The 25,127-nt window shown below is 36.0% G+C and overlaps 2 protein-coding genes across 3 annotated transcripts in view; one reads left to right on the forward strand and one right to left on the reverse strand.

The window, feature by feature from the left end:
• Positions 1-25,127, reverse strand: part of LOC144441927 (serine/threonine-protein phosphatase 2A regulatory subunit B'' subunit beta-like) — a 46,311-nt gene that overhangs the window by 9,175 nt on the left and 12,009 nt on the right. For both annotated transcript variants that reach the window (XM_078131193.1, XM_078131194.1), the window contains 4 exons: positions 21,639-21,830; positions 20,802-20,905; positions 19,489-19,591; positions 17,437-17,511 (listed from right to left, as the gene is read on the reverse strand). In XM_078131193.1, coding sequence (XP_077987319.1) covers positions 17,437-17,511; positions 19,489-19,591; positions 20,802-20,905; positions 21,639-21,830 — 474 coding nt within the window. The remainder of the gene's footprint in view (positions 1-17,436; positions 17,512-19,488; positions 19,592-20,801; positions 20,906-21,638; positions 21,831-25,127) is intronic.
• Positions 9,480-16,166, forward strand: LOC144442259 (uncharacterized). The gene is made up of 2 exons (XM_078131556.1): positions 9,480-9,567; positions 13,170-16,166. The coding sequence occupies exon 2, from the start codon at positions 13,201-13,203 to the stop codon at positions 13,900-13,902; it is 702 nt and encodes a 233-aa protein (XP_077987682.1). The 5' UTR covers positions 9,480-9,567; positions 13,170-13,200; the 3' UTR covers positions 13,903-16,166.

A 25,127-nucleotide genomic window follows, 5' to 3' on the forward strand; every position in this document is an offset into this window, starting at 1 on the left:
GTGCGCGTGCGTGTGTGTATGTATGTATGTGTGTGTATGTATGTATGTAGTGTGTGTGTGTATGTATGTATGTGTGTGTGTGCGTGCATGCGTGCGTGCGTGCGTATGTATGTATGTATGTATGTATGTATATATGTATGTATGTATGTAAACTATGTATGTATGTATGTATGTATGTATGTATGTATGTATGTATGTATGTATGTATGTATGTATGTATGTAGTGTTTAGGTACCATACATCTATAAATTTAGATCAATGTTGTATTCAAACACAGAACCACAATCTCCTGCTCTCAAGAAACTAGAGATGGTAACAAAATATTCATACGAATTTGTCGTTGACTGAGTTGTTCCATGTGGAAATGTCATACTGTAATAAAGCCAGCAGCCAATGAATAAAAATATGATACTTTTGAGTAGACAGTTCAGTGTGTTCTAGATCATTATACTTAGCAGTGTCTGGTATAATTCTGTATGTACTGTTGAGTGAAGCAGAGTGTGAATGAAGGCAAACATCGGAATCATGAAGACTACGAAATACAACTGGGAATGGATGCTGACACACAAAAACCGGAGTGCCTGGAGAAAACCTACAATGTTAGGTAGAGTCAAACTGAATGACACTCTTCTTGTTTGCATCGTGGCAAATTAAATCAAGCCCAGAGTTGCCTCGAATCCCGACAGCATCAGTAAGACACAAATGCTTTAACCACTTGGCCACCAACAACCCCTAGTGTGCTGGAAGAGGTCACGTCTTGTACTTTTTGTGGGGTGAAAGACCCTGCAAAAGTATTTTGGTGGTTGTTCACCGTGACATGAACTCAGATGAATGTTAAAAGATTCAATTTTATGTCTTTCTGTAAATACATAAATCAAGCAATGCCAAATTTTGACAGTATAGGAGGTGATTACAAGTGAGTGCAATGCTAACTGTAACATTCCAATAATACAACTTTGCCACAGATGATAGTTATATTAGCTACAACTGATTCAGGATTTGTTTTTGGCACCAACTGAAAAGATTTCCTCAATTTGCCAATATTTGCGAAAAGTCTATTTGCCTATTAAGCAGAGAAAGTTTAAGAAAGTTGAATTGTTCTTTAAAACTGTCTTGGTAGATATTATGATGTACTCATAATATTCTACATCCTGAATAGTGAATCAGCTGTGTGTAAACATATTTGTGCAGCCGTACAAAAATATGGTATGTTACAAATAAATTCAATCAAATGGATTTTGGGTCTACACACTGTGATCATAACATTTTGCTATACTAAACTTTTTATAAACTTTAATTACCAGGCTGATGTTATCTTCACTTGTTGGTGTAAATTTTAGAGTTGTAAAACAGCTTTAAAGAGACCCAGTGAATGATTTTTAAAAAGTTAGTACACAGATAAATGTGGGAAATGATCTAGGCAGGTCATAGATATGTCTGTGAGCAATCTCATTACACTTATCAAGTTACATCACAGTCAGGCGATATTTTTACAACATGCATAATATTTTTTATCTACAACTGTTCAATAAATCACTGTACTCAGTCTCTACATGTACATACAACTCAGATGTTTCATTAGGATTAATGGAATAATGGTGATATTTGAAATATTTTTTAGCTCTTAAATTATTGTGTTATGCACACGTCAAATGCTGTTATAGTAATAGCATTTTGTAACAGAAACATTTTTTGTTGATTCAACAAATTCTACTGACTGCAGTACATGTGTGCATGTCCAGCAAAGCCAACTATGGTAGCCGTAGCAAAGAGACGTCGAAGTTCTTAACAATCAGTGCACTTTGCTGTGTTGTCTCCATTCTAATGAAATCAGTGAAGGTGCTACAAATACATTAAATTGTACTAACAGCTCGTCCAGCAAAGATTAAATATAGCAAATTTTGTCAGCTGTAGTAAAACACTACTAGTTGCTAGTCGTCAGTTGTTAGCCCATCCCAATTAGTTGCTAGTCAGCCAGACCAACCAGTTGCTAGTAAGCCAGGCTAACCAGTTGCTAGTCTAGCCAGACCAACCAACCAGTGGTAGTCTAGCCAGACCAACCAGTTTTAGTCCTTTCAGACCAACCAACGAATTGCTAGTCCAGTCAGACCAACCAACCAACCAACCAACCAACCAACCAATTGCTAGTCTAGCCAGACCAACCAACCAATTGCTAGTCCAGTCAGACCAACCAACTGTTAGTCAAGCTGACCAATCAGCTGATAGTCGTTCAACCAACAAGTTGCTGGTCTGGTTGTCATTAGTAATCTAGCCAATACTTTAAACATAGCTCAGCGTAGGATCACACTAGAATTTAATCATGATAAAACATTCACATGTAACCTAGTTGTGATGTAATATGTGACAGATATCTATACACCATCTATACACATGATCTATTGAGTTTGACAGCTTAACATTTAGACATGCTTAGTAACTTATCAAAATGAGAGGTTATGTGTCTTGGGTCTCTAATGTCAATGATGGATCACGCCATATGGATCTTGTGGTCACAGAGAGAATAGCTCGGAATATTTAAAATATCAAAATAATCTTGAAATCACACAAATCTAGTTAAGATGGCAACAGTTAATTCACAATGGATTAGAAATCTGACATGCAAGGTTTATATATAACATCTACTATTACATTGACAGAAGTAACTGTTACCTAGCAACATGTGGTCGAAGTATTTTAACTCATTTCTACTGAATTGATATTTTGTATCATTTCACAAATCATATCATGTACATTGTTTTACTAGTAATTCAATTAATTCAATTATATTTTACATATTCGAATCTCTTTGATATCTCAAGTATGTCAGTTCTCTGAGTCAATCATGTGTTTGTGTGAATGAACATGTATGTATGTATGTATGTATGTATGTATGAATGTATGTATGCATGCATGTATGCATGTATGTATGTAGGTACGTACGTGTATGTGTATATATGTATACATGCATGCATGCATGCATGTGCGTGCATGCAAGCATGTACATACCACTTTCGTATGCCATATGGATGTATACATGTTTGTCTATGTATGAATGTAACTGTCTGTCTGTCTGTCTGCCTGGTCAACCCTTTGTGTAAGTTAAGTGTGAGAACGTAGCTATAAATTATAACTTTGGAGTAAAGCCAGACAATCAATGGAATGCTCTAGAAGACACTGACCTTATAACCGACTGGTCATTTCAAGTGTTGAGTTAAAAGTATATGAAGAGCTATTCATTGTGAGCCTCAAAGCAAACAAACAGCTGCGGTTTATAACAAAGTCCAGATGTTCACAACATTATAGCCAATTTGTAATTTCTAAAACTATGTATTCAAGGCCTGTCTGCAGAACGACCAAAACTAAAGATGACAACACACACGTCATTTAGAGATTTAGTGAGGACGAGGTCTGGGCGTCAAGGCTTTAAACCCAAACTATTCACCGCAATAACCAGTTTTTCTGTACAAGTAATCAGTCTTTGCAAACAAATTTTGATGTTTTACCACAAAAACTTGTAACCACACTTCAGAATTTACCACAATAACCAGTATTTCTACACAATTTACATATCTTAGAACACACTCACATTCTTACGAAATAATGTTTACTGCAATAACTTACTATTTCTGTACAGTACTTTCACCAGACATGATAAACATACATCAAAGTCTCCCCACAAAAACTTGTACCACACTTCCATGCTTACCACAATAACCAATATTTCTGTACAATAAATTAGTCTTTATAACAAGGTAGAAATACATTCACCACTATCCCTAACGAAAATGGGTCTATACATTTCTATACAGTTCTACAATTTTCTACCAAATTGTAGAAATTTAATAAAAATTATTTTGTATTTTGATTGATTTGTACAGAATATTTTCTCTACCGATTTGGTAATTTCATGGCATCATGTGAACTAACTTTGTGTGTAAGATACTGGGAGGTGTGCAAAGATAGGGAGAGGGGGGGGGGGGAGGAGAGGGGAGGGCAATATATATAGTACATCCCTGCCTGGTTAAAGGGAGGACTTGTATAAAGCTGTATTTTGATCAGACCTTGGTCCTGACAGTCTGGGATTGAGCACGCCCAACCCATTTTCGACAAAGTGAGCGTTGAGCACTTCCGTGCGCAGTTCGACGTTCACTTTACCATTTTCGACAACTTGAGTGCTGAGCACTTTCCCACTCACTTTATCAATTTCGGGACCCTTACAATACATAATTTCCTGTGTATTTTTACAACTAAAACGTTCAAGATCGGTGTTTTTGCTGAGGGTGTTGTTAAAAGTAGGTAAAATCTACCAGAGTTCCCCAGTTATAATATCAGGGTTCTCAAACAGAGATATGATAGATTCCATTGCAAACTATACCACTTTTTACTCCTTTCCTTTATCTCTGTTACAGTGGGGTTCCCCAACTTGAGCAAAAACACTGACCATTTAAAATCTTGCTAGGTTCTTATTGTGTACTAGGGGAGGGACATGCATCAAGGTTTATTTTTGCAAATACTCAAGTTTGTAGGAAAACCCATCTGTGTTCTTAACATGTACAAGGAGAAGGACAGACACTCAAAAAATAGGCTGTATTTTAACACTTAGAACTTTCAAGATAATGCTAAATCCATGTTCGAATTGTGTGTATAAAGGGGAGCAACATGCATATAACTATTTGTACAGAGAAAAACTATTTCTGAGATTTTGAGGAGCGCTGTAATGGATTTTAGATAGGGTTACATTTGACAGGGTGAACTTAATTGGTTTAAGGTCAAACACATGTATAACAGGAAGTGTTATAAGTCCTTCAGACTGGCCATGACACCATCAAAATGACACTATAATCAGACAATGAATCAAAGATGAACTGTTCAACTGTCATCTATCCTGAAGTGTGTGTTTCTTGTTAAGGTTGGCTACCACTGTATAGAGTGGGAAATTTGGTCAAACATGCATTGAGTTCCTGGACTTCCATGTCTACAGCTATCCCTGCATCACATTTCTAAGATCTCAGCACAGCATCTCAGGCTATAGTTCAATATCTTGCATCATCATTTTCGTGCTTTTTCCAGATTGAAAAAACTCTATACATCTTTTTCTAGGTTTCCATCTTTGCATCAAATCCCTAAGATCTCTCTTTACCATGCATATAGCGTCTCAGGCTATCGGGTTCTTTATCTTGTATCATTATTTTGGTGCGTTTTCCTCGATTTCTCTGTTATTGGGTTCCCCATCAAAATTATGTTGTAAGTAAGATATGAAAAATTGTACACGTTTTTCGAGGTTTCCACCTCTGTCATAACTGTGATTCCCAAAATTTGGCAAACACATTGGGAAAGTTATTACAATAGACTCAGTGAAGAATCTCTAAATTCTCTGTCCATCGATGATAGTTTTTTCTTTTATAAGGGTTCCCCATCAATATTAAGGTAAAAGCTTAAATGTCTAGAAATCTATGCAAGCTCTAACAAGTCCCCCCACTTCTGTTACTGGGGTTCAACATTAAAACTACGGTACAACAAGGTATAGGAATTTAATATATGCAAGGTTTATCAAAATTCAATCTCTGTTCTGTTCTCATTTTGAGCAGGGTCTTCCGTACTAAAATTCTGGAACAAGGTAAGGAAATACAATCAATGTTTCAGATTTCCCACCTCTACTACAGGGTTCCCCACCTAAATTATCGTACAAGGTATGGAAAGCTATGCAAGTTTTACCAAATTTCTCCAGCTTTTATGGTTGTTTCCACAAAAATTAGGAGTGGAAATTTGCAAGTTTTACCAAATTTCCTACCACTGGTACCAGGTTCCCCATCAAAATTAAGATGCGAAACTCGTACAAGTTTTACCAAGCTTCTATGGCCGTTCACCACCAAAACTATTGAACAAGCTGTGGAAACCTATGTAAATTTTACCAGATTTCCTTTCTCTGTTATTGCTGTTCCCAAATTTTATCTAAAAACACTGAAATATTATAACAGTAGGCTTGGTAAAGAAATTGTTAACTGCGTGTCTGATGATGTGGACCCTAGCTGACATAATAGACTACTTTATTTGAAATAGTACAACCTGATGACAGAATAGTTTGTTTCTGGGACATTAACCTCTCTCTCAACTACAAATACACATCAGGTGATCTTATTTCATGCCCCTAAACACATGCTGCACAGCTTGATACAAATGGAGACAACCAGATACTGAAAATATACTAGTCACCTATTCTCTGCTGTGTCAGCTTAAATCAGCTACTTCAGTTTGTAGGCACAGCTTTCTTTCTCAGAGTCTCTTACACGCATACACACAATGTAATTTGGCAACCAGTCAACAGAATGGGATATATACACTAAACATGTGTACATATCCAGCTGTGTGACTATATGATACGTCTGTGCATACACAGTGAGCTCTAATAATACTTTGCTGAGAGATACATGAAAGGGTGAATAAACTGAGAGGGAATTAAAATTAACTGGAAGGTAATTGCATCATTCCCCCCCCCCCCTCTCCTACATACACACACATCACAGAAACACATACAGACATACACATGGCAATTTGTGTACATAAACAAATACATCATGGCAATTTGGAAGGTATTTGCACACATGAAGTACAGCTATCATTCCAAAATCTAACAAGTTTGTGTTCATGCAGACATCGAACCTTTTCAAAGGAAATATTTAGCATCAGTTTTAATTAAAGGGTGCAGACATTCAATAGTCTAGTAGAACTATACATATTAATTTTTGCACTAAACTTTATACAAATGCACTACGACAATCATTCTGTGTGCAGAGGAAGAACTAAATAAAGAAAACAATCCCACAAGCTCTTTGTGTTCAAGTCATCATACAAAACTCAAGATTCCAAGAACAATCTCAAATCATAATATTATGGATATTAGTTTTTCAGCTACGCCACCCACCACAATTCTTTCATTCGGAACCAACTGCCAAACGCTGTCTGCCCTTCACCCAGTATTGAGAATTTCAAGTCAAGACTAAAGACACACCTCTTCAAGAGGGACTCAGAATATTGTGTTAGTATTTATTATACAGAGCCAGTGAGCACTGCTTGATGGATACTAGGCAGTGTAAATGTCTAAATCATCATATCTTATCATATCATACCATATTCCATGATTTCAACAAGTGTGTATTTGCAGACATTTGACATTTTAGAGGGTTTACATATAGCACAAGGGTGCCGTCATCCAAACACACCATAAGAGAGAGTTAATACAGCAGGAGGGACCTAATCTGATCAGACAAGGCCAAGTTAAGTATAACTACATGTAGATGTCTGGTCCTTCAAAGACTGGCTGGCCATGACTCAAAGTCAAGGTCATTCTGCCTACAATCACATAATTTATATTCCTCTACATAAACCATGTTTTACTTTTGTGTGTATATGTTTCTACTATCTATCTAAGTTTCATATTATCTATAATGTAAAGAGTCACTTTCCCTTGATTTTATGTGATAGTACAAAGCACAGGCACTTGTAGGTTGAAATGAATTTTTGAATACACTACATTTACTAGTATACTGTATGATATATTTTGAAAAAAGGATTAAAAGTTAGGTGTGAAACACAGTTGTCTGACAAAGCTATAGAAAAAAAGTTGGTCCAGAACAAAAGAACAGTCCTATGTAATCCTTACGGCTCCACTGTAGAAGATAACACTAAATGGGAGATACTGGGATTGAAACTCGGGCCTTTAAAGCTGGATAGAGGAAGTATAGTTTGGGAGACCCCGAACTGCCATCGAGGCATGTTTTCATAATATTGGTATAATGGAATCTTAGAAATTAATATCTGGGGTTTTTTTGTCTTTTTTTTTGTGTCTCATGAGCCAGATATCCACAAAATGACTTTGTTTTATATTTCAGTAGACAAGCGTCTGTGGTATTCTGGTATCAGTTGTAATGATCATCTTAAAAACCAGAATTACAGAAGTACCAGAGATTACTTGCACCAGTACATGCATATTCTAGTCGTATTTGCACTGCAGTGCAATACCGAAAACACTATTGCACACTTGCATGCAATTATGTAAATGATAACACGATAGTTCGCTACACATGAAAATAGTATGATCGCACTGTGATTTTTATGTTCTAATGTGTGGGTATTTGCACTCTTGCTTGCAGTCTTTTCTGCTGCATTTTTACTCACTACGCTCATGAGAGCACAAGCGCAGAGAACATGTATGGCTAGCACTCATTCAAATAGTGCGCCACACTTTCACTTGTATATCATGGGGTTCTGTTATAGTATTGTATCATTCCTTTTTATCTCATCAACCAGCCATCTACAACATGGCTTTTTTAAAATACATTTTTTGATATTTCAGTAGACAAGTGCCTGTGGTATGACAGAACAACTTCTCCTGGGATGATATATGGTGACACCTCAAACTACAAGGCTGATATCTATTAAAGACAGATGGACACTTTTCCCAGACAGTATTAACCTGTCAATTAACTGTCTGATAATAATGCATAGCACAATGGCTCATAACTGAATCTGCACGTTTCAACCCAACATCATCAGTATAACTAATAAGTGAAAAATAAACATTTGTTTGGCTCAGAAATACTGGTCAATAAACCAGAATAATATAGCTGATCTCTTAAAATGCTAACAGTCTTATTTTTCTTTTTGTTTTCTTTTTTCTTTTTTTTCTTTTTTTTTTTTGGGGGGGGGGGGGGAGGGGAGGGGCACAGATTGTGAGTCAGCAAATCTATGTCAGTTGAGCCAAAACCTGTTGAGTAGAGAATCAACCTTTAGAACACTAGTAGGTTGATGCAATGCTAAAATTTTCAATTCAAATAAGAAATCTCAAAACACAACTTTTACATGTCTTTGATTCTGTTTGATGCATTTTTCCCCTTGTCTGCCTGTCATTTATAATCAAAAGCTTGGCTTAGGGGATGTGGACCAGTGTCTGTTCAATTTTAGAAATTTTGCACAAAGTTGACTTTTGGTAAGACAAGTAACATGGTGTATTTCTAGCACTCTCTGTCTGAACAATGTGTCATTTATCATCAAAGCATAGCTCTGGGAACGTGGACCAGTCCCTGTTCAAATTTTGAAATTTGGTACAAAGTTGATCTCGGTTTAAGACACACAACATGGTGGTCTATACGTTGCCGATCACTTTGATGTACTCCATCCCTCCTTGACCCGATCCTCATTAATCTCTCCCTGTTGAAATTAGCAGCTAATGTCACAGCATCTCATCCTGTCTAGAAGCAGATAGAATAACATAAACAAACATCTAAGAAATAATAAACGGTTGATATTCAGTGATAGCCTGTCCCCGACCTGGGCAGGAGGACATCACATCTGTCAGCGACTGTATTCTGATTGGCTGCCCTTAGATTGAACTCTCCATATTAGGAAAATGTGTAGGTGGTAGACATGGTGAAGCTCTCTATTTAAATGGACTAGGAACCACTTCTAGCAACACTTTCTGCTTGTTATTTCAACTCTTACCTACTTTTGGTAACAGACTTCTTCTTGGACAACGCTGACTCCAGCTGACTTGGTTTTTAACTTTTTAAAGTAAGTTTCATTCTATCATTTACTTTTTATCCAAAATGCAGTCTTCAGTTTTATTCCATCATTTACTTTTTATCTGACATGCAGTCTTCAGTTTTATTTTATTTTATCATTTACTTTTTATCATATATAGTCAGTCTTCAGTATTATTCCATCATGTGCTTTTTATCGTAAATGCAGTCTTCAGTTTTATTCCATCATTTGCTTTTTATCTGATATGCAGTCTTAAGTTTTATTCCATCATTTAGTTTTTATCAGATATGTAGTCTAAGTTTTATTCTATTATTTACTTTTTATCCAAAATGTAGTCTTCAGTTTTATTTCATCATTTGCTTTTTATCCAAAATGCAGTCTTCAGTTATATTTTATCATGATGATCATTTGCTTTTCATCGTAAATGTAGTCTTCAGTTTTATTTTATTATTTGCTTTTTATCCGATATCTAATCTTTCAATAGACTTCACACAAGTGGCTACTTTCTATCTTGACTAAACATAACTTGTATTACACAAATCACGTTATGTTAACCTATCACACTTTTTAAATTATAAATCAGATTTTGTTGATTAGAAGTATATCTATAAGTTGTCAGTTATTATTAAGTCGCTGTCATAAATCTTAAATCTTGAGTAGCAAGAAAAGTAACAACTCACCTCGAGGAGCTAGAATTGCCATATGTCAGTATTTTATCAAAATTTATTCAAGATGTTGTAGTAAATCTTAAAAACCGTGTGTCTTAAACTCAAAGTAACAATTTAATTTGACTAGTTAGTTTTCTCTTGAATAGCTTTCTATTGTTGAACTGTATGCAATATAAAAGTCCATCAATCTACAGTACTTCCAAAATATCATTTTTTTCAGGCAATCTCATTTTGAAATGTTTTTCATACATTTATTAAAGGCCCATGATTCCATCCCAAGGTTCTCACATTAGTGTTATCTTATCAGTGGAACCATAATGATTACATAGAATTATTCTTTAGTTCACCATCGACTTTTTCTATACAACTGTTTTTACTATGAAATTTTTATTCTAATCTGAAATGTTAAGTGTGCAACACAGAAAACATTTGTCCTTCGGTCTTTGTCTTATCTTGTTTTTGCATCATGAAACTTCATTCACGTTTTCTTGGGGGTATTTTTTATGATTATTTAAAAGGTACTCTCACAGTATTCTACTAACTAATGTATGCTTAATGATCACTTGCAATTGACTGAACTTAAACCTGGTACATTATAATGAGATATAACTTATAAACGATCTGATTACATAATTTATTATATGTATAAAAATATCAAGGAAACCCCTACTATGAAATTAACTGTTCTAACTTCTACCAATACCAGAAGACAATTGGAATGTCATAGAAGGCATGCATTGACATTATACAGAATAGATTAATCAAGGTTTTATTAAGTATTTTCACTTCAGTCAAAAATTTCATTTCTGTAAGTTCACTGCAAGCTGTTCTTAATGTTTGAAAAAGTCACTCTCCTGTATGCAAATTAGGTATTCAAAGCCAAACAGTTGACTATATAGTTGTTTGTTTAGGATAACTCCCCACTGAGCTCTGACTGCATATAATAATATGGTACAATAAATCTAATCAAATTGATTTTCGGGTCTACACAAAACTGTAGCTTTTTTTAGTCTAAATTTTACTTTTAACATGGTGAAAAAAAATCCATTACTCGTATTTAATTAATTTAAAGGCAAACTAGTTTTTTTTCTAGTCTGAAGTTAACTTCTAACATGGTAACTTTATTTTTAACATTGTAATTTTACTTTTAACATGGCAATGTAACTTTTTTTCTTCTTTTTTTTAAGTCTTTGTTTTTAACTAGTGTAAATGACAAACTAGTTTTTCTAGTCAGAATTTTATTTTTTTTTAAAAGGGAGAGTAGCTTTTTCTACTACACATTACCAACTTAACTTTCAAACAGATATCACACAGTTTGGGGGGGGGGGGCATTTACAAGTATTACTTTTAGAACATTCTGTTCTCTATTTAAAAAATGGCAACCTTCCATTTTTCTTCAAAGAAACAGCCAAAGTTTAAGAGTTTTATTTCTAAGGTACATACTACATAAACTGATAATCATTAGCTAGTAGTAATTACAAAAATGTAGTATGTTAGACAATCACAGTAAAATATAATTGTTGGTGGCAATTCAAGAATCTGTGCTTGCTGCACAGATGAGGGCAGCACCACTAATGACCCCATCTTACCGACCATTAGCAAGCATGCCATGTACGATTACAATATGCCATATTCATGTCATTTTTGAAAGAAGTGTCTCAAGAGGGCGCCCCACATGACGAAAACGAGGGCTGAAATTACATGGCAGTACATAAAGACATCAACTAAATTTTGCTGAAATAACTCATCTAGTTCCTGAAATTTCATACTTTTTTGAGAAAATTAGCAGAATGTTTTGATTTGTTGAGAATGCCGATATCTTGTCCTGAAACACTAGGAGATGATGATTTTTTCAGAGGACTAAAGTAATCAACTAATTGATAGCCCTACTAGTAACCACACATGACAGTTGATACATCTTCTTGCCATAGCCCGAGTATCAGAAAAACAAAAGATTGTATACTTTGGCCACTAGGTGTGCTGCACAGACACAGCATGCCTAGTGGCCAAAGTATCTTTTGTATGCATTTGGTATGCAGATCTATCAATTGCTGTCTGTGTTCGTTAGTAGTGTCTATCAATTGTCACCATCGATTACTGGTGACTTTGAAAAAGAAAGACACAGATCACTAGACAAAAACAGATAAATCTACATCTGGTATAAGTTCAGCTTAATATAAATGGAACTTCTGGAAGCCAAGAAATGTCAGTACAGAGTCCAAGTAATTTTAAAGGCCATGTCAGATTGGGATTAACATTGGGTGAGAAAAACAAACACCGTGACATAGCAAAGCTATAAAAAGTTGATAATACCTAATCCTTATGGTACCACTGATACGACAGCACTAATGTGAGAACATAGGATGGAATTATGGGCCTTTAAGTTATACATGTAGAAGATAGATGTATGGCCTAACCAACACTTCATAGGGAGAATTAACTATGAAAATGTTCCACTGAGGTCAAGTGCGTAGGGTTCTTGTAGTTTTCTAAAACTGCAATCCTAACTGGTGATGACAAATAGCGCCAGACACTAATACATGTAGCAGTGCAATTACAGGGAAATATCACTCTGGGGAATAAAGACATTTTCATAAATTATAGATTGCGGAGAGTCATTTCATGATTTTACATCACTTACAGTTACTTGCCATTTCAGAGGAACATCAAGTTGATCTTGTGCCTTTATTGGATATCTTTGCTGGGGGCAAATGCATGATGGGAGTCAGCAGAAATAATATATTCAATGGCTGCACAATGAATATTCATGAGAGACGTTTTACAGTGAAGGGAATAAGTACTGAGGAGTCAACTTGATATTTCTCTGAAATCACAAATAATTGATGTAAAGTCATAAAATGGCTTTAGAGAATGAATGGACAGTTCATGAAAATGTCTCTATTTCCTAGAGCAGTGTTCCCCTTAAAAGTAAGACTAAACCCCATGTCACTTCTCTGTCTACAGGTAACAGTGCAATTAAAGTCACCAAACAAAGATGATGCCAATCAAAGTATGGTTCCTCTGTGTCCTTGCATTGGGTGTGTCTAGTTTCCCTATTGATGACAATGTGCAAGTGGTGATACCACATGCTGGCACTGCTCAACCTCAATACCAACTACACACAGAGGAGTCCTTGCTGGTGGACGCAATCTTGGACGTCACGGATGAACCTGTGCAGCCTATTGGTGCTCATGAGGCAACAGAGAAACCTGTCCAGGAGGAGGCAGATGTACCGTCTATGGAGGAGGAAGATGAATCTCCAGAAGAGGTAGAGGTTCTTTCTGAGGAAGTAGTTGAAGTACAAATAGAGGAAGTGGTTGAAGAAACAGTAGAGGAGGTGGTTGAAGAAACAGTAGAGGAGGGAGTTGAAGAAACAGCTGAGGAGGGAGATGAGGAAACAGCTGAGGAGGGAGATGAGGAAACAGCTGTGGAGGGAGATGAGGAAACAGCTGAGGAGGGAGATGAGGAAACAGCTGAGGAGGGAGATGAGGAAACTGCTGAGGAGGGAGTTGAAGAAACAGCTGTGGAGGAAGATGAGGAACCAGCTCAAGAGGCTCAAGGTGGCGCTACTGACGAGGCTCAAGGTGGCGCTACTGACGAGGGTGAAAATTCACAAGAAGACAAAGAACCTGAAGTTCAGGTTGTCATTGATATTATTCTTGGTGGCCAGAAATATCATGTCGGACCACAAGAATAGACACTGTTACTATGAAACAGAGAGAGTATTCGGGTAGGCTTATGACTTTTCTTGAGATTGTTTACATCAAGTGTGTTTAAAGTAACAAGATAACCGAGTACATTACAAACCAAAATTTACAAACGAAGCAATCACAACTCAAAGCAATCAAATTCATGAGAACAAACAAATTAATCAAACCTCAGTGTAACACCAAGCAAAACTCAGTGACGACAAAGGTATTAAGCCTTAACATTATGCTAGCTGCCTTCACAGCACAAAATCGACCATCCCATAATATACTATGGGAGGAATAATGCTACACAAAAACGCACTGCCTTAACAAATTGTTGCATATTACATATACCAAAAAGTTCACCTCAAAAGCATCAACATTTGTAGTTGGAAATTCAGCATCATTTCACCAAGTCTAATTTTTCTGGTAAATTTATACATGTGATATCTCAATGACCACAAAGATATTCTTGCAAGAAATATTACAAAAGTTTTGACAACATTCACCATTTTGTAGGGCAATGTTTATCATTTTGTAGGAAAGTAAAATGTGAGTTTGACAGAATTTTGACACAGTCGCTGTTTGATTTACACCATGAAGACGGACTAACCCCCTTTAAATTGATAGCCACCTTGTGTTTATTGTTAATACCTGTAATTAGGTCAAATCTGCGTTCCCTAGGTAACCAGGGCTCGCAATCAAAATTATGGTACTATGTGAGTTTTTACAACATTCCAGGCATCTATTAGAGGGATTCCCAGACCTTAGCAAAATTACTCACGATAAAACGAATATCAACCTATGATTCTATTTTGCTTGTAATATCCATAGACTTAGTCTTCAGCTGTATGGGAACCTCTCCTATGGACTTATAACTACCTCATTGTTAATGCCAATTTCTAGCAGGCTAACTTCACATCTGAAGTGAAACACTACCATCATGCATCTGGCTTTTTAAGGTAGAATGCGCCTCGACAGTAATTTGCCAAAAAAAATCAAAGTTATTCAAATCTCTTAAAACTTTGCCATAGGAAAGTTATTTTGGTCCTTTTAAACTATTAACAGAAATATGGGGATTGACCATCTCGTTTTCAAGAGAATTAACACATTATTTGGTGGCCATATTGGATTTTGAAATGGGTTTAATCTTGGCATTATTTTGACCTCTATTTAAAAAATCTGTATGGTGACCCCAGATTTTTTTTTTTTTTTTTAACTGAGAATTAGTTTGCGTTTTTTCTCACAAAGTAACAGCGGAAATTTAAGATTATTAATTCTGAGGCACATACTATTTTCATTTTTAAAATACAGATATGTCTGTCGAATACCAAAGGCAAAAATCACAAGAGATAAATTCTTAATTGCAGTTATTCTTAATCTGTTGTCAGAGTTACAGCTGCCATAGCTACAAAGAAAACATTCCAATCATCTTGTTTAAGTTGTCAACAAAATTACATATTTGGGGAACAGAAATTATACGAACACAGGATTTCATTTTACCTGATATTAAGCACAACTTCCAACAAAAGAAACAACTATAGCAAAAACTTGTAAAACTTTCCAAAAAAGTAGCAATTTCTTTTTCTTTATTTATTTTAAAGAAAATTCCACAAAATTGATAAATATCAAAGAAACAGTCAGCATAATAAACGATTCCCGAAGAATTTCATTTTTTTCTTCAAATATAAATGAGATCGTAGTGTCAATAACTACACACGTAAAGTTTGGACAGGTACCATTTTACTAATAAACAGTTCTATCCTGTTCTATCAAGTTCTATTCTTAATGGTATATGTTCTATGTCAACAATGCATAGATTAGTTTGCAGTTATGCTTTCCAATTGACGACAAGGGTTTATGTCATTTACACATTCAACTTAACTCTGCTGGATATCAGCAAACGTATCCACATATAACTTAAAATCTAAATTTATTGATGCTGTCTCCATTTTGAAGTGGCTTGTCATCAGTTTTTTTTTCATTTAATGTTTTGCTTCTAAAAGTGACTAGAGAAAGTATTGTCAAAGTGCCCAGATCACAATTTTTGAAAATTACTTTCTGCATGACTTTATTGAAGTAAATATTGACGAAAATGATGTCTGCATAAATGATGACTTTGTCAAATACTCTGACTTCACACAAAATGGAGATGCATCGTTATCTTTATACATTTTTGTATATCAATATTTGTACTTGAACTTGAAGTGAATCTGACAGACCTGTTTTAGCATTCAACGAAATCTTTATCATTCCAGCAACTGCATTAAAACATTGCATTTTTATATAAAAACAAATCTTTTTGTGGACTATATCATCATGTATGTATGTATGTATGTATGTATGTATGTATGTATGTATGTATGTATGTATGTATGTATGTATGTATGTATGTATGTATGTATGTATGTATGTACATGTATGTATGTATGTATGTATGTATGTATGTATGTATGTATGTATGTATGTGTGTGTGTGTGTATGTATGTATGTATGTATGTATGTATGTATGTATGTATGTATGTATGTATGTGCGCATGCATGAGTGTGTGTGTGAATGTATGTATAGCCTTAATTGAATATTGGTCAAGAACAACCAAATTCTTCTTTCTTGTACGTACTTCTGAGGCACCCAGTCAATAGCTGATTATCAAGTCTATCTGGTACATGATGCATTATCTGTTGTCTACATGGAGCAGTGCACATCATCTGACTTGGGGAATGGTGTAAAAGGTTCAAACTGAACAAACTACAGCTAGCATACTAACATTCCTGTTATCAATTGGTCACCACACTCGTACACTGATGGATAGGTGTATGGGATCCAGGATGGTGCATATACACTTTGACAAAAAATAAACAACAAACAAACTCAAACAAACTCACACTCTCTATATAGGCAAACACAAAACAGACAGAGGCAGACACATACACATGTATACCAGTATATGTAAACACATGATCACAAACTTGATGACAGATCCATCCATCCCTGCATACATGCCCACATGTCCTTTAAACTATCTGCCTGCACAGACCATGCATGCATACATACATACATACATACATACATACATACATACATACATACATACATACATATATACATACATACATACACACTGTACATACATACATACATACATACATACATACATACATACATACATACATACATACATACATACATACATACATACATACATACATACATACATATATACATAATATATACATACATACATACATACATACATACATACATACATACATACATACATACATACATACATACATACATACATACATACATACCGGTACATACATACATACATAAAGACACACACGTATATGCAAAAGCAGACAGACAGACAGACAGACAGACAGACAGACAGACAGACAGACACACACACACACACACACACACACACACACACACTCAGTACTTATTCCCTTCACAGTAAAACTTCTCTCATGAATATTCATTGTGCACAAGGTAAAAGCATCTCGGCAGATAAAAATATTGATAAGAGTAAACTTACAGTATGAATATATCGTGAGTGAAACTCTGGAGATTCTTGTAGAAACTGTAACCCTGGATGAGTATCTACAACATCCTGTACAAGCAAACAAATAAACAACACAAGAATTATTCCTCACAAGTCACTTTGACAAGTTTGAGACAAACCTTCCTGTACCAGAAGAGAAGTACGCATCAGCAGTCAGAGCGCCCTCTAGTGGTAAGCATAGTAAATATTGATAATGCTGTGCTATTTAGTGGTTGCATCCCCACTGGTATACATAATCATAGTGGAATCATTCATTATCCATTTATTGTTGACATTTGTATCCAGTAATCTATCGTTTATGACTCTTTGTGTGCATTTTGGTTTTTAATACATGACTACAGACAATACAAACATCTATCCAGTAGTTGGATACACAGTAAATAACATTTCATGAATATTCAAATCTTTGATATCACTGTACACTCACTGTCATAGTCACAACAATATGCAACTCATATCAGATTTTAAACTATCACTCAGTTAGCCATTTTGTTGTTGTTGACATTTTTACCCAAGAAGGCATCAAAGAAAGCTATCATATCATACATGTATCATATCATATCATATCATATCATATCATATCATATCATATCATATCATATCATATCATATCATATCATATCATATCATATCATATCATATCATATCATAACAAAATGTACTGTGAAGTTAGACTGTTATAATCCAATGTCACCCTTTTGTTTGTTCATAGCACTGTGAATGCCATTCACCAGTATGCCAGGTCAGAGAGCCATGTCTGTTTAGTCTGTAAGTCAGGCCAGACATCTCTGTTTAGTCTGTAAGTCAGGCCAGACATCTCTGTTTAGTCTGTAAGTCAGGCCAGACATCTCTGTTTAGTCTATATGTCAGGCCAGACATCTCTGTTTAGTCTGTAAGTCAGGCCAGACATCTCTGTTTAGTCTATATGTCAGGCCAGACATCTCTGTTTAGTCTGTAAGTCAGGCCAGACATCTCTGTTTAGTCTATATGTCAGGCCAGACATCTCTGTTTAGTCTGTATGTCAGGCCAGACATCTCTGTTTAGTCTATATGTCAGGCCAGACATCTCTCTTTAGTCTATATGTCAGGCCAGACATCTCTGTTTAGTCTATATGTCAGGCCAGATGTCTCTGTTTAGTCAGTATTACAGGCCAGATGTCTCTGTTTAGTCTGTATGTTAGGCCAGACAGCCATGTCTCTTTTTAGTCAGTATGTCAGGCCAGACAGCCATGTCTCTGTTTACTCTGTGTGTCAGGCCAGACAGCCATGTCTCTGTTTAGTCTGTGTGTCAGGCCAGACAGCCATGTCTCTGTTTAGTCTGTATGTCAGGCCAGACAGCCATGTCTCTGTTTAGTCTGCATGTCAGGCCAGACAGCCATGTCTCTGTTTAGTCTGCATGTCAAGCCAGACAGCCATGTCTCTGTTTAGTGAGTATTACAAGCCAGACAGCCATGTCTCTGTTTAGTCTGCATGTCAGGCCAGACAGCAACATCTCTGTTTAGTCTGCATGTCAAGCCAGACAGCCATGTCTCTGTTTAGTGAGTATTACAAGCCAGTCAGCCATGTCTCTGTTTAGTCTGTATGTCAGGCCAGACAGCAACATCTCTGTTTAGTCTGTATGTCAGGCCAGACAGCCATGTCTCTGTTTAGTCTGTATGTGTCAGGCCAGACAGTCATGTCTCTGTTTAGTCTGTATGTCAGGTAAGACAGCAACATCTCTGTTTAGTCTGTATGTCAGGCCAGACAGCCAAGTCTCTGTTTAGTCTGCATGTCAGGCCAGATAGCCATGTCTCTGTTTAGTCTGCATATCAGGCCAGACAGCCATGTCTCTGTTTAGTCTGTATGTCAGGCCAGACAGCCATGTCTCTGTTTAGTCTGTAAGACAGCCATGTATTTGTTGTGATAGTATAAATGTCAGGCCACATAGTGAAGTCTCTGGACTACAGTGGCACAAGTCAAAGGAAATAACATGTCATCACCCCCACCCCCACCCCACACACACACTTTATAAATGTGTATGGCTTACCTGTACTAAACAATAAAAGTCTTCTGACACCAGATAATTGGTGTCAGCTGGTGCTAATACTTTAAGAAATCTTGAAGCTTCATCATGACAAGTTTTAACAATTCTGTAATAAGTCAAACAAAAGTGTATTAATACACAAAGTACTGGGAGAGTTAGACTTAGAGTTAGTCTTTAATTTGTACTTGTATGAATTTCCAACAACATATCATCAACATAACAGGGCCAGAACAACTCAAGAAGGCAGTACCCATAGTAATAACATCATGATGTTAGTTTTTATATCGTTATAGCATTTTCCCTCACTGTGATGGTCCTAGAACAATACAGTGGCGCTTTATACGTCCACAAATCCCTGGGGAGCATACTATCCATTGCAGCCTATCAAGCGCATAGGATTAATGCATTCACAAAGCAACTTCTATCTACCAGGTTCCCATTTATATCTGGGTTGACTGGGGCACAATTGTGGTTCAAATCTTGCTCAAGGGTTTTAGCCATTCAGAAATAAATGGCCTTGGCAAGGCTCGAACAAGCATCCTGGAGATTCCAAGCCAACAACTCTAACCATTCAGCCATCATGACTCCACATGATGCACTCCAAATTCAAAAGTACACATGGCAGCAACATCAAGGACTAAATTTAAATACTGTATACACCATATTCCACACTTGTTCAGTTCCATGAATAGAAGAAGAAACTACTAGTCAAACTATGTTAAGCAGTTCAAATACACCACAGACTGTTTTCTCATTTAGCAGCCATTTTCTAAATTTTGCAAGGACTATCCATACCAGATCTGGCTGTGAATGACATCAATAATTATATCAGACATTGGCCATGAAAGATTTGGAACGGATCTACATCTGCATACAGTAGACGACTCAACTATTCTGACCATCTTTATCACTTTTGGTGAAAGAGCTGCTGCAAAACAGCAACCTCTAGTGGCCAAACTATAAACTCTTTCATCTTTATGATAACTCACAGCTTGGTTTTTACTGTTACAGTATAGCAGTAAAAGTTTGACAGACATAGCAATTAGGCATCCTACAGTTGACTAAAGTTAAAAACACATAAAGATACAGTGAATCTCAACATTAATCACTTTCCAAATTGCTAGACTGTGAGCCTAATGTAACACCAAGTTCGTCTCGAGCTAACATTGGGCTGGATAGAGGTATCGACCTGTACAGTTTTGAACACATGCCGGTGAGGTAAAAATGTCGGCTCAGTGTTAGCTAGAAAACTTGTATGCTATCAAAGGTAGAAAGCAATTCTTGCGCTGTATTAAGAAAGTTTAGCAGTCACTTACTTTTCCCACATTGAAATGAAACTATTTACAGTAATGTGGCCTAAACTATCTCCTCCTGCTGCTTTGAATAAAGGAGCTTTCCAATATAATGGACAACCACAAGCCTGCAATGATAAAGATAGAATAATGACATATTAGATATTGAATACCATTATGTATATATTGGGCAAGACTAAAGACTGCTGAGGTCCATACAGTGTTTTGATCACATTTGGACATCCGAAGGAAAAGAGAAGGGATAATTGGAAATAAAGCAGAAATGTGTGTGAAAAAATCTGGGAAGGATTGAGGAAGGGTTAGGGCGAGGTATCGTAGCGTGACAAGTAATTCAATAACAATTCAGAAATATTGCACTCCTGATGTGTTTACAAATCATTTCCAGGAGTGCCACTGGAGTGGTATGAGGTGGGGTGGGATGGGGAGAAATATGGAAATGGGAAGGGGTATGAAGACTGGGGGTACTAGGGATGAGTAGAGTGGCCAGTAACATTTAGCAATCACTAATATTAAATTGCTATAATGTATAAACAACCATTTACTAATTTGCTAGCCTGGTGTCACCCTGGTGGTTTACACCGGGCTAATATCAATTCTGGTGTTAATATCAATTGAGGTTGCAAGTCATTAGTAGCATACTTCTGTATTGTCAAATCAACCATTGGAGTGGGATGGGGGTGGGGGTGGGGGTGGGGGTGGGGTGGGGGATTTGGAAGGAATAAAGACAGAGAGGCTGATAGCAAACATTGGCCAGGTGAGTGGATTGTGGAAATGGTGAGGTAGTGTGCAGTGTGAGTGGAAGTACTTAGAGCAGAGGTTTCCACCTCTGTCACAACTCACCTTGGTTACCTTATCCATTTGGTTTTTAAGTACTTCACCTTTACTTCCTGCCACTTCCTTGAAAGCATCTTGTATTCTTTGTAACATACTATCAATATCATTTTGTGGTACAGGTTTACCATAAGGAAAATAAAACCTTGGTATATGAATATTTTCCTGAGTCCGTGTGGTTTGCTTCTGTTTTTGCGTTCCCTGAAATTGACAACAATTACTGGTGTTATAATATCATGTACATGTATTCCTGTATTCAGTGTGAGATGAAGTCTGAGTGTTCTTTAGGTATTCAGACAGTTCTTCATTATCAGTATTAATTTCTAAATAAACAAAAATTAAATTGTGAAATAGGAAATATATATTAAAGTTATGCTAATTGATTCAAATTACAGGGAGTAGGAAGTTCAAAATCTAATATGGCCACCATATGAATTGGCCAACGGTACACTGTACAAAATCACTCACTGATCTTTCAAACTATTTATTTTTACTCTCACAACATTGCTCATTGAAAAATCGACACTAAAATATGAATGACACTTTGAAAACAACATTATGGTCTACATGTCATGCATGGACCACTGAAATTGAATTGGGTGGTCTAAAACAAAAATTCAGCGGTCTTTAGATACAAAAACCACTTAAAATTTGAACCTTGTGGGCACTAAATATAATATTGATTTCATACATGTGTAATATCATATATCATCTCCAACTACAAACTCTGTTTTTCTCATTTTGTAATATTATAGGGGTAAGAAATCATCTCAACTAGCTGGGCTGTCAAATTTACTGTAACAAACAAAGGAACGATGGATGAGATGTGATTTAGAAAGGAATTAGATTGATAAGTACCAACACTGGATCAATGACACCCACCATTGGTTCAATGACTACCAACACTGGATCAATAACTACCATAAAAGGACAATGACTACCAACAAAGGACCAATGACTCCCACCATTGGTCCAATGACTACCACCATTGGTTCAATGACAACCACCATTGGTTCAATGACGGTGACCTTTGCATGTGGCATATATAACACAAGAAAAGTTGTACTTCGAAACTGGGGATTGTCGTAACATCAAATAGTCAAACACCATCGACAGGAAATTTCAGCAAAATGTCAGACACTGACAGATGTAATATTCCGCAGTGTCTGTCTGATATGATTTATCACACCACGATAGCGAAACCTAGTCAGACTTCTGTATCCAATGGTTATTATCTCTGTGCATCAACTCAGCAATCAACTGTTCTAACAATTCTAGAAGACAATTGTAATGTAACAGAAGGTATGCATTGACATTAAAATTATACAATTTAAAAATTTATAAACTCGGCTTGTGCCACTTTAGGTACAACTGAGTTTATGTTTAAAACTAGTTTCTAACAAAGTATGTCATACAACGCTGACATTTATTTAGACAGCATGCCCTGAGCAGTATGATTCCCTGATTGACAGTATATAGTTTGTCACTTGTACACGCAGTAGGAAAGGGGGTATTATTAATAGTTTGACGTTAGTATGTACACTTGAGAGGCCAAAGGTCATGGTCTATATATATAGCAGACATGTGTACGATGACTAATCACGTACATTCCATGCTGTGTGGGTTATGTTATAGCCCTATACTGGGTCACATGTGTGTAATTTGAAACTTGCTGAAGTATGTGAATGAAAATGAAAAGTTGTAAACACTGCCAATGTAATTCATTCATTTATTGAATTTGATGCATAATAAGGAGTATGATTTTTTGGGCAAATTTACGCACACAATTAATAGTAATATTTTATTTGGTAACATTACATCCAATTATTACACTTCTAATAAATACTTAATTTATTTTACTGTGAATGAAAAGTTGAAATATTCTACTTGCGTTCATGATCAAATTTTGAAATCTCTCCATGCATAATCAATATTTATGGTGATTTTTTTGACAAAATTTATGCATGCAATGATGAGAAATGTTTTTGATAACTTGTTTTTGATTATTGTGTATGACAAATAAATTCTTTTATGGTTTTAATTACTATAATCTGTGAATGAAATTGAAAAATTGTCAACATTCAAGACTGTTGTCTATTATCGACTTTTGGAATATCTTTGACACATACCAGTAATTAGTGTTGCTGTGACTTTTGGACAAATCAACATTTCAAACATTGGGTACATTTTCATCAGTAACTATGGTAATTTCTGTCCAATTATGACACATAAATTCTTTATTGTTTAGTAAGAATAGACAACATGTTTTTGATCAAGGAGTTATTTCAAGGAAAGGTCTAATGAGTAATCATGTTTGTATGTTTGGCAGTTTATCAGTGACTGAGTCACACTTTACATTTCTCAAAGAGTGTTTTTTCATCTGACTGTACAAATGTATGTATATAAATTATGTAATGTATACATAGACTCAGACTATTATACCACACTCAAGGAGCCAAGTGATTGTCTTTGAACAGAAAATATGTATAATATACCCTGGTTGTTCTATGTCACGATATCCCGTGTCTACGTCACTGGTTTTGCGGTGCTCAAAATATGGGTCAAAACATCCAAATCACCATTATTTTTTCCAATTTTCATAAATTATGCTTGAGGAGGTAAAACGATATTGTTCTCCAATATTTTACTTCATCTAGCCAGAAAATACTCGTCTAGGGACTCGTAGTGACAAGGCTCCCTTAGAAGTTAGATCACTAATTCTACAGTCATGCCTAACTCTACAGTCATGTATTGCCTAGGCTAACTATATAGTCGCGTATTGCCAAATTATAGTCGTGTATTGCCTAACTATACAGTCACGTATTGCCTAACTATACAGTCATGTATTGCCTAACTATAGTCGTGTATTGCCTAACTATACAGTCATGTATTGCCTAACTATACAGACATGTATTGCCTAACTATAGTCATGTATTGCCTAACTATACAGTCATGTATTGCCTAACTATACAGTCATGTATTGCCTAACTATACAGTCATGTATTGCCTAGTAACTATACAGTCATGTATTGACTAACTATGCAGTTATGTATTGCCTATAGTCGTGTATTGCCTAACTATACAGTCATGTATTGCAGCACAGTATTACAGTGTGTGTGTTCTCTCATTTGCATGGCTGTACATGTGCTGGTACCCTCATTTAAAGGCCAGGGCTTCAATCCAAGTTCTCGCATAAGGTGTTATCTCATTAGCAGAACCATAAGAATTATATAGGATTATTCTTTTGTTCTACATATAGACCAATTTTTCTAGAGCATTGCCAGTCAATTGTTTTCTATACCTAAATTTTAATCCTGTTCCAAACTGTCGTCATGTGGCAGTGCATGTATTGCCACTCTTGAATTGCCTAACTATACAGTATTTAACGAATCGCCTAACTATCATATAATAGCCATGTATTGTGTAACTACTCAGTAATGGATTGCCTAACTGTATGTATTGCCTGATGTAATTTATTTCAACTCTTCTTATTTTAGA

The sequence above is a fragment of the Glandiceps talaboti genome, chromosome 11 (assembly GCF_964340395.1).
Source record: "Glandiceps talaboti chromosome 11, keGlaTala1.1, whole genome shotgun sequence".
Taxonomy (NCBI): Eukaryota; Metazoa; Hemichordata; class Enteropneusta; family Spengelidae; genus Glandiceps; species Glandiceps talaboti.